This window comes from Ochotona curzoniae, unplaced genomic scaffold, assembly GCF_017591425.1.
Source record: "Ochotona curzoniae isolate NIBS_2020 unplaced genomic scaffold, NIBS_Ocur_1.0 scaffold_3835, whole genome shotgun sequence".
Lineage (NCBI taxonomy): Eukaryota > Metazoa > Chordata > Mammalia > Lagomorpha > Ochotonidae > Ochotona > Ochotona curzoniae.
The window spans coordinates 36,856,156-36,869,561 of record NW_024467114.1 but is presented as its reverse complement, the minus strand read 5'-3'; the positions used below and the strand labels follow the sequence as shown (position 1 = coordinate 36,869,561).

The following is a 13,406-nucleotide window of genomic DNA, read 5'->3' as shown; positions in this document are numbered from 1 at the left end:
GGCCCAGCCCCCTCGGGCTCCGCCGGCCGACCGCGCCCGCCGCTGCCAACGCCGCCCTGTTGGCGCGTTGCTAGGAGACGGCTCGCGCGCCCCCTTCCCCGGCGACGCGCCGAGCCGGGCGGGTCCGCGGCGGCGGGCAACGGTCGGCCGAGCGCGGTAGGGGCGGCCGTCCGCCCCGGCCTCGCCGGTGCCGCCGCCCCGAGCCCTCGGCGGGCCCGAGGGGCGACCGGACGCGGTAAGTCGGGCGGCCGGGATGGGGCTCCGCGGCCCCTCAGGCGGGATGGCGCCGGCCTCTGCGGCGACGCGGCGGAGCCAGGCAGCAGGCCTGCGGGCCCCGGCTGCGAGGGCCCCGGCTGGGCGGCGGCGCGCCGCAGGTGCGCTCGGCGGGGCGGGGCGCGGCCGTCGGTGACCGGAACGCCCGCCGCTCCCTCCCGGCAGAGGCCGCTGGCTCCCGCGGCGCCGCCCGTCCCCGCCCCGCGACAACAGGTGGTGCCGCCGCGGCGGGAGCGGGCGCGGCTCGGAGCGGCGGTTCCCTCGCCCAATGGGAGCGCGGGGGCGGGCGTTGCAGGGCTGCCCTGGACCAGCTGGCCAATGGGAGAGGCGAGTGGGCGGGGCCGGCCCGGAGTCGGAGGTTTTCAGCCGTGCGCCTGGCAGAACCGCGCGGGCCGGAGGAAGGCGAGCGGTGGGCCGCGTTAGCTCAGTCAGAGAGGCCGGGTTACCTCTGGAGGAACCGCCGCGCTGTCCGTGCCCCGGAGCGGCCGGGTTACCTCAGGGGGAGCGGCCGGGTGACCTCAGCAGGAGCAGCCGCGCTGTCAGCCGGAGCGGCCGCCCATGCCCCGGCACTGGGTCCCCGACTGTGGCCCCGGAGGTGAGAGCCTGGTCGTCCTGCGGGTGTGGGGAGGAGGTGTCGTGTGTGGAGATGAGCCCACCCAGTCGGGTGTGTCTGGGGGGGAGCTTCGTGCCGTCCCCGACCTAAATCAGGTTGCTGGTGACTGGACGGACACCCCACCAAGTGTGTGTGCTTTCTGGAGGAGAGCTGGGACCTTGGCGGGGAAGTGTCATTGCCACCGCTTAAACGGTGCAATCCCACCGTGTGCCTTGAATCGATTTGTTTCCTGTCTCATGTGGTCTGTTTGCCAAAGGAAGTCTTATTTAGTGTTTATTTAGTCCCATGGAATGCCGTAGCCGAGAATGGAGAAAGTTGGTTTTAAGGTGGCACCTCGCCATAATCACGGAACCCCGTTTCTGCTTCACAGCAGTCTGGTGGCCGGATTCTCCAGGAAGAGACGTTTGGAAGCAGTGAGAAAGGAGCCTTTCCATTCGGGGCACTGAGCGGGACACTGCTGGAGATGGGGAATGGATTCTCGGACCAAACTTCCATCTTGGCCAGCCTGCCCTCCTTCCAGTCCTTCCACATCGTCATCCTGGGCTTGGACTGCGCAGGCAAGACCACAGTCTTGTACCGACTGCAGTTCAACGAATTTGTAAACACTGTCCCCACGAAAGGATTTAACACAGAGAAAATCAAGGTAACCTTAGGCAACTCCAAGACTGTCACTTTTCACTTTTGGGATGTAGGTGGTCAGGAGAAATTAAGGCCATTGTGGAAGTCCTACACCAGGTGCACAGATGGCATCGTGTTCGTTGTGGACTCGGTGGACGTAGAAAGGATGGAGGAGGCGAAAACTGAACTGCATAAAATCACTAGGATATCAGAAAATCAAGGGGTCCCTGTGCTTATTGTCGCTAACAAACAAGATCTGAGGAACTCGCTGTCGCTCTCGGAAATTGAGAAGTTGTTAGCGATGGGGGAACTGAGCTCGTCCACTCCGTGGTACCTGCAGCCCACGTGTGCCATCATTGGAGACGGATTAAAGGAAGGACTTGAGAAACTACACGAGATGATCCTCAAAAGGAGGAAGATGCTGCGACAACAGAAGAAGAAAAGATGAATAGCTTTTGTATGTATATGGAGCAGGCTTGCCCTGATCTGATTTGGACACGCGGAAGCATCCATGTCCACAGCCTGGTTTGCCACCTGCCCTGGATGCTACTTAAAGCTTTGTTTTGTTGAACAATCAGATGCCCAACTCCGTTGCCTTGTGGAATATGAATAAATGCAGTGCTTCTTAGAGTGGTCTCTTGCTGCCTTCCCCCCAAATCTTTTGGTACTACCATTTTTGGGAAGCCAAGCAAGGGTAGTAAACCGACCACAAAATAGTTGTGGAAATTGATGTGAAATTAGTCAAAGAAAACTGGGAAGAATGTCTACTTAGTGTTTTGTGCTAGTGTTCTTCTGGGAGAAGGCTTTGCAAGAAATTGCATTCAGGGCTATATAAAGATGCAAAACAAATGAATGGAAATGTTAACTAGGTTAATAAAATACATGCTTGTATCGATCCCATTGGCCCAACCAGTTCTTAACCTAAGCAATGAAAGGAAGCATTTGCTTTTCTAAAATTTTGACCAGATGATTTTTGATATTTGCTGGAATCTCATCCTCTTCATTCTAGACAATATTAAGTTGGTCTAACTTTGATGAAGAGGATTCAGGTGCATGAATTAACTCTCCTGGCTAAGCATGTTTTGGTGTGTAGTTTCTTTAGAAATAGCTATACATCTTTTAATACAGTTTAAAACAACATTTTGGGGCTGTAGGGCTGTTACAGTTTATCAGAAGCACTTTCACTTGGAAAACCTAAAATTGTTGACTCATGTAATAAATAAGGTTATGTGGATTTCTGTGGTCACAGATGTACATGGTTGGGTACATGTAAGGGTTTATGAAGAAATCAGTTGATGAATCAGCCAAAAGACTAATTACCATACATGATCTCAAAATTAGTCCAATTGGAGAATATATGTTTTATTAATACCTGCTGCCTGAAAACAGATGCAGTTTTCATATATTTTTGTAGTATCTTAGGAGGAACAAAAGCTTTATAAACAACACGTGATACATTATGAAATGAAAATGGAAAAGACACCGAATCTGTATTCTGAGCTTTAATGTTTTGTTTACAAACCAAGTGGTGTTCCGTGGGCTTTCCAGTCTGGATTATGGAAAGGAAGGATGCTATTACTGCAGATAAGAATTATGATGGTGGCAAAGGAGGAGGAAGTGACAGAGCTGTCTGAAAACTCTGGTGCTGTTTACATTGTGATGCTAACTAGATCAAAGGTCTTCAATTCCTACCTACAGAGACTTCCTAGGATAACCCATTAACATGGATGTTTCCTGCAAGTACATGTAGTCAACAACTGTTTGGCAAGTCACGACAAGAAATGCACTTTGTTAGCTAAGGTTTTTTTTTTTTTTTCCTGATTGGTTTCTTTTTTGCTTTTTTTGTTTTTCTGTGGTGGCACTGGCATAACCAAGTTTTTAGAACTTTGATTCTTATCCATGCAAAATGAAGTAGCTTTCTATAAAGCTTTCTTACGTAATTGTACCTGCACTAGTCTTGGTCACTTAGAATGTTTATATTTATACAAACCTAGATAATAACTACCAATAAATTACTTGAGAAATGAGAACGACAACATTTACGATTTTTAATGTATTTCCTTTTTCTACTTTTTTTTTTATTAGATGTGTAACAGCTTCAATGAATTTGGTTATTTGGTCATACAGCAGTTGCTTTGCTGCTGTGTGACAGAGGCGATGAAGGTTCCTTTCTGGGAGGCCCCCTCATTGTTTTGCCCTTCTCTGGTACTGGGATCCTGTGTGCTCCAAATGCAGCCAGTCGTTATGAGTTAATAAAGCTTGCTGGGAAAAAAATCGGAGTCATCTAAGATTTTCAGTTTGCTTCTACTTTCTGCTTTGGTGTATGTGATGCTTTAACTGTCTTTCAGCAGTATGTGTTGGCTCTTATTTTGTAGTGTAAGAATTTGATAAGCAAATCCATGTTATCTAAGATTTTCATATTTAGTGAAGAACAACAAAAAATGTGATAAATATTATATAAGCTTTTACTTACACATTCAGCTACTAAACTCATCCTGAATTTTTTCAGTTTGCTGGGTAAAAGCCCCTGCCACATGCTTAAGCTATTGATGCCATAGGATAATAGCATCTCAAAGTAGGTTCTAAACAATTTAGACAATGCTTTCAGTATATTTATGTTATCAGTAAGGTGGTGCCTGTCCTGGCACCTTTCCAATGTGTATTTTTGAAATGCCTAACATTTGAAGTTACTGATTGTTGATCAAAAATTAGACAACTATCAGAGAACAAAGTTAAAAAGTAAAGTAAGACTTCTAATACTCAAAGAGACTTGGTCAAACTTAATCTCCGTGGCTGATTCTAAAATGGATTATAAGTTGTGTACTTCAGTTAGAGCTTCTAGGTTCAATGCAGTTAATCATTGAAAAAGGAACTAGATCCTTCTTGGAACCCAAAAACTATGTAGACAGAATTTCTAGTCTAGATGAATGATGGTTTAAGAACAGAAAAGCACAGGTTTGGAACGTTTTGTTTATACAGAGCATCTGACTCTGAAAGAATGTTTCCTTGTGTTGACCTTGAAATCCTAGGTGGAGTATTTCAAGATTCTAGTCGTTCCAACACTTGGATCACTAATAAAGGATTGTATCAGTAATAAAAGCAAAGATGAAGGAAAGTTTGTTTACATTTTTGATAATTCAGTAGTTGGTACAATGGCTAACTTTACATATGCCACCATTTGAGCTTGGGCTTTTATCTTTACAGTATAGCATAACATTTTGGAAATGGGTACTAACAATACAAAATACTAGGGTGTGAGCCTTCGTAGAAACCAGTAAGGGAATGTGTGTGCCTTCAAGTTTAACATACAGACACCTCTACGTATGAGGGGGTCTCCAAAAAAATGCTCTAAAAAATGTAAACTGAAATCTTTAAAATTTAGTTTGCAGCAACATAATGTGATGTTAATGTTATTTTCCATTAACTCAGATACTCCTGTAGAAGAGACTGGTTTAGGATAAACGTTGAATCACTGATTAAAAAGATGCATAAGCTTTCCAGTCAGGTCAGAACTCAAATCCCAGCTTTCCCTCTCATACCTGGAAACTTAGCAAGCTCCTTGAGTGAGTTATTCACCTTGGCAGGAAATGGCCCCTGTTGTTAACCAGCAGAAATTGGTGTGTTGAGACCAATGTTGTGTAGCTAATAATGGCCATGCAAGTCTAGAGGTGGAGAGTGGATTTATCTGTTACTAGTTTTCTCTTGGACAGTTTAAGCCTTAGTGCCTTGTATAAATAAAACTACCTGTACCAAAGGGGTTAATTGACTAAAAAGAGGTTAGGGCCTGGCATGGTAGCCTACCAGCTGAAGTCCTCGCCTTGAAAACAGCAGTACCCCATCTAGGTGCGGTTCTAATCCCGGGTGACCCACTTCCCACCCAGCTCCCTGCCTGTGGCCTGGGAAAGCAGTCAAGAATGGCCCAAAGCTTTGGGACCCTGCACCCACGTGGGAAACTTGGAAGAGGCTCTGGGCTCCTGACTTCGGATCGGCTCAGCTCTGACCATTGCGCTCACTTGGGGAGTGAATCATTGGATGGAAGATCTTTCTATCTTTCCTCCTCTCTGTGTGTCTGACTTTGCAATAAAAACCAATCTTAAAAAAAAAAAAAAGGTCAAATAAAGTGATGTTTATTAGAGTACCTGGGAAGTAGTAAGCATTCAATGGATAGTTTTTGCTAGCAGAGCACTTTCTGATAAACGGATTTAAAGAAAATCATTTTGGCGAGAGAGTATGACCATAAATGCTCAAGATTTAATTTTCTTGGTCCTGATTTGCCATGGCACAAAATGAAAATTTGGTGGGACTTAGGAAAGTATAAACTCAAAATTGGGGTTGTTTCTTTAAATTCTAAGCAGAGGTCAATTTTATCACAGTATAACCATTCTATCTGCAATAAGGAACACACTTTAAATTTACTTATAAGACAAGAATTAAAATAGAAGAACATTGTGATTCATAGAAGGACAGCGAACATAGGATGGCAACTGATAGGATATCATTTGTAGGAGAACAATTGATTGGACATCATTTGAAAGAGGACACTTGATTGAGTATACAAAAATAAAAGATCGTTTCAAACAAGTGTGTAGAAACAATTGGGCCTGGCGCGGTGGCCTAGCAGTGTAAGTCTTTGCCTAGAATGCACCAACATCCCATATGGGTGCCGGTTCTAATTCCGGCAGCTTCACTTCCCATCCAGCTCCCTGCTTGTGGCCTGGGAAAGCAGTCTGGGACGGCCCAATGCCTTGTGACCCTGCATCCACGTGTTAGACCTGGAAAAAGTTCCTGGCTCCTTGCTTCAGACCAGCGCAGCTCTGACCGTTAAGGCTGTTGTTTGGGGAGTAAATCGTTGGATGAAAGATCTTCCTCTCTGTCTCTGCTCCTCTTGTGTATCTGACTTTGCAATAAAAATTTTAAAAATAATAGAAATCTTTTTTTTTAAAAAAAAAGAACCAGCGCCCATATGGGGTCCCAGCACATTCAAGATGAGGACTTTAGCTGTTAGGCCCTTGTGCTGGGCCCTTGTATTATCTTTATTTATTTATTTTGTGATACAGTTCCATAGACTTTGGGATTTCCCCTCCCCAACAGACCTCCTCACCTTGACTTTTATATAATTACAATAGCATAGTTTTTCAAAAATAGTCGTAAGCCCATCATTCTGCTATTTATGTGTATCCTAACATTGTAGGAATGGAGAATGGCAGAGGGTCCAACATACTAGTGTCAAGATATATTTAACAGTTTGATTTGGGACAGGTCTCCCATGTGAGTTCATGAACCCAAGTCATCATCTATTGCTTTCCCAGACAGGTTAGCAGGGAGCTGGACCAGAAGAGCTGCTGCTTATGCTATACTGCGTGCCCCACAGTGTGTGTTTCATAGGCCCTGGAGTGTTTTATAACACATAACCTTTTTGAATGAATTAACAATGTCATCTTAAGTGTCTTATTTCACAAGTTAACTTTTGGTATGTACATACATACACAAGAAGATGGAACTTAGCTTGTGAGCTATGCTAAATATCCTGCAATTTTAGCATTTTAAAAGGGTGATTGAAGGCAGTTGTTAAAGTTGAGTCACTCCACTGAAATTCTAATTTCAAATAAGATCACACCCTTTTTTAAAAAATAACATTTCAAACAATGCAAAAGCAAAAGAGCATGATGCACACCTCAGAATCTCTCATCCACATTCAGTAATTGTTACCTCAGAAATAATCTGTTTTAGTTCCAGTCAAGTTTTTGCTATCATCCTCTCACCTACTACATACACACACATACACACAGAGAGAGACTCTTCTGGATAATGTTGCAGTGACTCATGAACAGGGCTTTTTTTTTTTTTAACTAATATTTCAGTATGTGTCTCTGAAAGATAAACATTCATTTTCAAGAGCAGTAGTAGTCTCCTTACATTAAAAAAAAAAAAACAGCATTGTTGAAAATAATCAAATATGCAGTTCAGTTCAATACATGAATTTCCCTAACAGTTTAAAACTTTTATATAAGATTTTGGGGTCAGATTCAATCAATGACAAAGTAAAATTTCTTAGATTGGCCTTTTTCCAAACTAGCTTCACAATGATTTCAGGAGCTTTTTAATATTCCCAGATTTGACTGCAGACATTTGAAGCCGCATATAAGGGGAGAGGCCATTAATTCGTATCTTAACTCTTCCAAGAATTGTGAACACCTGAATTAGCTGGTTTAGACATATCACTTTGCGAGAGATGATACCTTCTGGGGCCAACTTTGGCATGCAACAGTGTGAATCAACGCTTGCGATGCCAGCATCTCGTAGGAATACTAACATTCCAAATGCAGCTCCTGCTAGCGTACTTGGGAAAGCCATAGAAGTGGCCCAAGTGCTTGGGACCTCCCCATTTATGAGGTAGGCATAGATGAAATTCTTGGCTTCAAACTGGCCTAGCGCTGGCCATTAGGCCATTTGGGGAGTGAACTGGCAGATGGAAGATTCTCTCTCTTAAATAGAAATGTTCTGTGCAGTTTTATTTGGCTATCTTGGGTCCCTTTCCTTCCCACTAGCTTGAGATTTCTGTTGTAATAAACAAACTCTCTCACAGTTCCCATGACTCTGGTGAAATTTGAATCAGAGAAGAAGCAAAACAGAACAGTTTTTTTCTTTTATTGATCACATATCTCTGTGCTTTATACCAAAGAAGTATAAGGTATCTTAGAAATTTACAATTGTCCTGCCTATTTTACCAAAGGTAGGGAAGAGTTAGAGATTCGAAGATGAAGTGCTAGTTTTGTCATCCATCACTCTTAGGAACTGTGATTGTCACAGGTTTATTATAACCAGTTATTTTTAGAGCTAATAAGTATAAAAACCAAAGACCTACAACAGAAGTAGCTCGTAGAGAAAAATGAGCGGAGGCAAAAGGGAGCAAAGAGACTAAATATTAGACACGTTTCAGAAATAAGTAAGTAAAACACTTGCAGTATGCTAGTTGGGAGAGAAAGATGATCTTCTGGGCTTAGTGCATCAACAGCTCCCTATTCTAGAAACTAGATGTTTGTTTGAAATTATACAGGTGAATTTTGAAACCTGGCCTTGACATAAATGTCCATATGACTGAATATGAGTCATGTAATTTATCTTAAAGTGACAATACTGCTCTCCTAGGGTTAGGTTGTGCAAGATTTTTGTAAGTCTTTGGTCTGGTTGCTAGCAAGTGAATGAAACATTCACTTGAGAAGAATCTGAATGACTAGCTCGCTGCGACCAAATGTTTGGGTTATAGCAGTGAGCAAAACAAGAGATAGCTACTCCGATTCCCTCGCCATCAAGTAAGGACAGGTGCAGGCATTTGGCTCAACAGCTACAGTGTTAATTTGCACTTATTCCATGTCAGAGTGTGTGACTGACTTCTGGCTCCACCTTGGATTCCAGCTTCCTGCTAATACACACACAAGGGGCAGTAGGTTACGGCTCAAACACTGGCCCAGCTCTAACTGTTGCGGACATTTGGGGAGTGAATCAACAGGTGGAAGATTTCGATCCATGTGTATCTCTTTCTGTCATTCTATCATTCAACTAAATAACAATACAGTTTAAATGTTTAAAGTAAACAAGAATTTATCAATTTCCATATTCTTTGTCCCATGAGTAAATGCTGTAAGATCTGTCTGGTCCTCAGACTTGAGTGTGTGCTCTGAAAGCTGGCCTGAAGTATAAGCCAAGTTACCTAAAGCAATGGTGAAGTCTTTACAGTTAGCTTCATGTGACATGCTAGAATCTTCCAATATTACGTAAGAATCCACTAAGTTAGTTTTCTGCCAAATGCAGCTACCACAGAGGATCAAGAGAAGAGGTCGGTTAAACATGTCTGTACTAAGAGAGCAAAGTCTTATCTTTCTTCATGTTGAAGAGGTATCCGAGATCTTTGATTGGTTCACAGGAGTAGCAGACTTCTCTTTCACATAAACCTGTGAATATTCAGGTAGAGATATAATTCTTGACAAATATGTCTAGCTTGGGATGCCCTGTTGTTTTATCGAGGTAGGTGTGCTCAGCAACTCCTGGTACGGTCCCTTCCACTTAGTCTTCAATCTGAGGGAATCCCTCTTTTCTAAGTCTTCAGTAAGGTTAGGTCTCCTGGAAAAATAGGCTTCTGATGAGCATTGGGATCTGGCACTGGGAGGATTTGCTACCATGTTTCCCTAGAGCCTTTTGTACCTGGCCCAAGTTAAAGTACTTTATCTGATCTTGAGTCTCTGAGTCAGAAAAAGACGTCAGAGGTAAGGAAGGGTTTTCCATGCAATATCTCATAAGGACTAAGTGTCAAGGTGGCCGTAAGTGCTATTCTCATTTGAGAAGGTCAGTAGCCAATAGTTTAAGCCATGTTTATGAAGTCTCTTGACAAAGTTCAGCTAGAGGTTTACTAAGATCTAAAGTCCTTGCTTTGCACACGCCACCATCCCATATGGTACCAGTTCATATCCCAGATGCTCCACTTCTCCTCCAGCTCCCTGCTTGTGGCCTGGGAGGGCAGATGAGGCTGACCTGGGGCCTTGGGACCCTGCACCTGTGTGGGAAACTGGTGGTGGGGCAGAGAGATGTGGAGGAGGGGAGGCTGGCTCCTGGCTTTGGATCAACTCAGCAGTGGCCTTTGCAGCCACTTGGGGAGTAAGCCAGTGAACGGTGACTCTATCTCCTTCTCTCTGTATATGTGCCGTTCCAATAAAAATAAATTAGTCTTTCATTTATTTTAAACAAGCAAACAAAAAGACTATGGTTAGCTTTTTCAACTTTACCAGTTGACTGAGGTCTCCAGGAGGCATGGAGATGGTAAGAAATTCCTAGAGCTGTGGCGACCTGTTGAGTTATTTTAGACACAGATCTATGGGAGTGCTTCCTAAAGTCCATGGAAAACATGTTACCAAAAAACTCTTCATGGAGTTCCAAAGTTACTTCTGCAACAAAATAAAGGTGTTACAATTCTGTTTTCCATGGACCTTGCGAACTACTGTTGTGTATCCTCTTCAGACTGTATTTTCTAAAATCTAACAACAGTTATATTCTGTTACTGCTAAATATGAACCGGTTGAAATTTTTAAAAGACTGACAAGTTTTACAGCTTTGGTTGCTGCTCCTGGAAGTCAGAGCTCCTTGAGTTACACTTAATTGAAGAGGAAGCTTTGAACATATAGGCATGGCTGTAGAAATTTAGGCAAAATTACATGAGCAAATATACGTTGTTTTCATTCATGTATGCTGTGATCCTCCTAGGTAGGACTATTAGAGGGATCTAATTATGACTGGGTAAACAAACAAACACAAGAGTTCTTTCCAGCTGTGATTGCTCACAGATAATAAAACAGAAGCGAAGACCTAGGCCAAGAAAACCCCAGGTGTGGCTCAGTGTGGAACTAAGGCATGGGAAAAGAGCTGGTTTCCTCTCCAAATGAGAGAACCTGAATTACCCCTGCAGATCCATGTACTGCTGCGTCAGTTTGGGTCGCCGCGATCTTTCTTTTGTTAAGTGTCTGATGCTGGACCATGTCTGTATTTGTACTGTTGGACAACTGAATCCTCTCTGTATGCACACAAACATGTCAGTGATGCCGTAAATATGCATAAAGAAGTTTTAAAAACAGAAATGAGATATGATTTAATGCTTTCTAATCCTTTATTAAACACTATTTATTTTAATAAGGAAATTTTTTTCCCTAGCTACAGATTTTGTCTTTAGCTGGTATTTCCTTTTCTTTTTTTTATGATTAAGATTTATTTATTTATTGAAAAGTGAGATATATAGAGAAGAGGACAGAGAGGAAGATCTTCTGTCCATTGATTCACTCCCTAAACAGCCACAATGGCTGGAGCTGAGAGAATCCGAAGCCAGAAGCCAGGAGCCTCTTCCGGGTCTCCCAGGTAGGTGCAGGGTCGCAAGGCCTTGGACTCTCCTTGAGTGCTTTTCCAGGCCACAAGCAGGGAGCTGGATGGAAAGTGGGGCTGATGGGACATGATCCTGGCACATGCAAGGCAAGGACTTTAGCTGCTGAGCGACCATGCCACGCCCAATTGGTGTTTCTTACATATTGTGATATTCTCCTTTTGGGATATTCTTAGGAAAAAATGGGCACAACAAGTACAGGATTCTCCAGTGTCTGGGAAATCTGCCTACGTGGAAGCAGGGCCTATGTTTGATGAATACATTGCAGTTGACCAGCCCATTGATTTAAAACTAATGTCTGCTATTGACACTTGATCAGGTTAAATTGTTAATTTCTGTATCAACTGTACCTTAAACTTTCCAAATGATTTGACTCTAGCATATTTAGAAAAATAATGGATCCTCTGTATATCCTGGAGTGGTTGTTTTTAATTTCCTAGATTTAAAAGGCTGTAACAGGGTCCAGCGCTTTGGCCTAGTGGCATAAGTCCTCACCTTGCACGTGCCAGGACTCAATTAGGACAGCAGTTCTTATCTCAGTGACCCTGCTTCCCATCCAGCTCCCTGCTTGTGGCCTGGGAAAACAGTCAAGGACGGCCCAAAGCCTGGGGACCCTGCACCCGCATGGGGGACCTGGAAGAGGCTCCTGGCTCCTGGTTTCGGATTGGCTCAGCTCCTTCCTTTGGGGAGTGAATCAGCTGATGGATGATCTTCCTCTCTGTCTCTCCTCCTCTCTGTATATCTGACTTTTCAATAAAGATAAACACATCTTTAAAAGCCTGTAACTTCAGCATTTTAGAGAAAATTGTTTTCCAAGAATGGAGGAGATGACTGGTAAGAGCTTACTGACAACGGGAGTTCTGGAAACAGACTGCCTGAGCAATGGTGCTGTGCTTGCTATCCATCAGCTAGCTAACTTCAGTTTGCTTAGCCTGTTTCAACCACCATAGTCTCATCTATAAAAGATAATTGGATTGTTCTGAGAGGTGATTGTTCTGAAGATGACATGGGCCCATGCATATATTTAGAAGCTCGTCCTACATCCCAATAAAATTCTACCTGAAGTTGCAGAGTAAGATGCAGTTCCTGACACTCTCCCAGTGAAGTCATTTTCAGAGGTGACGCACAAGTTTGAGCTGTGACTCTCCCAGTGTGGCATTGTTTGTACCTGCACCAGTTCTACACGTGGCAGCCTGATGTCTATGTAATAATTGAGAGAAACAGCACAATGCCTCTTTTAAACTCAGTGTTGGTTATAATGCCACTTGAGACCTGTCTTCAAACCTGTAAGGCTCGAGTCCTATGTTCAGTTCCAATTCAGCTCCCTGTTAATCTGTAGCCTGGAGACAGTAGAGGACGGCCCAAGTGGTTGGGTCACTGTACCCCAGATGGAATATGGATGGAGTTTCCGGACCCTGGCTTCAATCTGGTCTACCCTACCAGTTAAGGGCATCTGAGAGTAAACCAAAAGGTGAGATATCTGTTTATCCTTGTTTCTATATATTTGCCTTTCAAGTAAATGCTTTCAAAAAAATTAAAACCTCAGTGTTCAAAGAGGCAGAGTAGATTTGGGCATAAATAAACATGGAATAAAATTTTCAAGAGGCTGTTAATTTCAGAGAGGAATGACCACGGGATTTTGTTATGAGAGAAGGAGAAGCAACTGGCACAGGTGTCTTCAGGTTCTGCCTTTACTGGATTCTTCTGGTCACCTGTCGGATCAGAAGGTCAGGTGCACAGAGAACCCATGCTGCATCCCAGAAAGAGAAGTGTCATCACTCTGATTACATGCCTTGCCGAAATGTCAATGGCCTGGTGTTCCGCAGGTGTAGTGTCATACTAAACTGCCCTTCACCACAAACAGGATGTCATTGTCATTCCTTTGTAACTACAGAGCAATAGTTAATGCGTGAGCACTTGCATTGGTGCCTTAACTGGAAAAAGAAAATGGAGCAGAATGGTCTTAAGTCAAGTGGGCTC

At 43.6% G+C, this 13,406-nt stretch overlaps 1 protein-coding gene across 1 annotated transcript; it reads left to right on the top strand.

Annotated features, from left to right (window-relative positions):
• Nucleotides 1–689: 689 nt before the first annotated feature.
• Nucleotides 690–3,531, top strand: ARL4A (ADP ribosylation factor like GTPase 4A). Its single transcript, XM_040964534.1, has 2 exons — nucleotides 690–868; nucleotides 1,257–3,531. Exon 2 carries the CDS (start codon nucleotides 1,350–1,352, stop codon nucleotides 1,950–1,952), a length of 603 nt encoding a protein of 200 aa, XP_040820468.1. The 5' UTR covers nucleotides 690–868; nucleotides 1,257–1,349; the 3' UTR covers nucleotides 1,953–3,531.
• The last annotated feature ends 9,875 nt before the right edge of the window (nucleotides 3,532–13,406 follow it).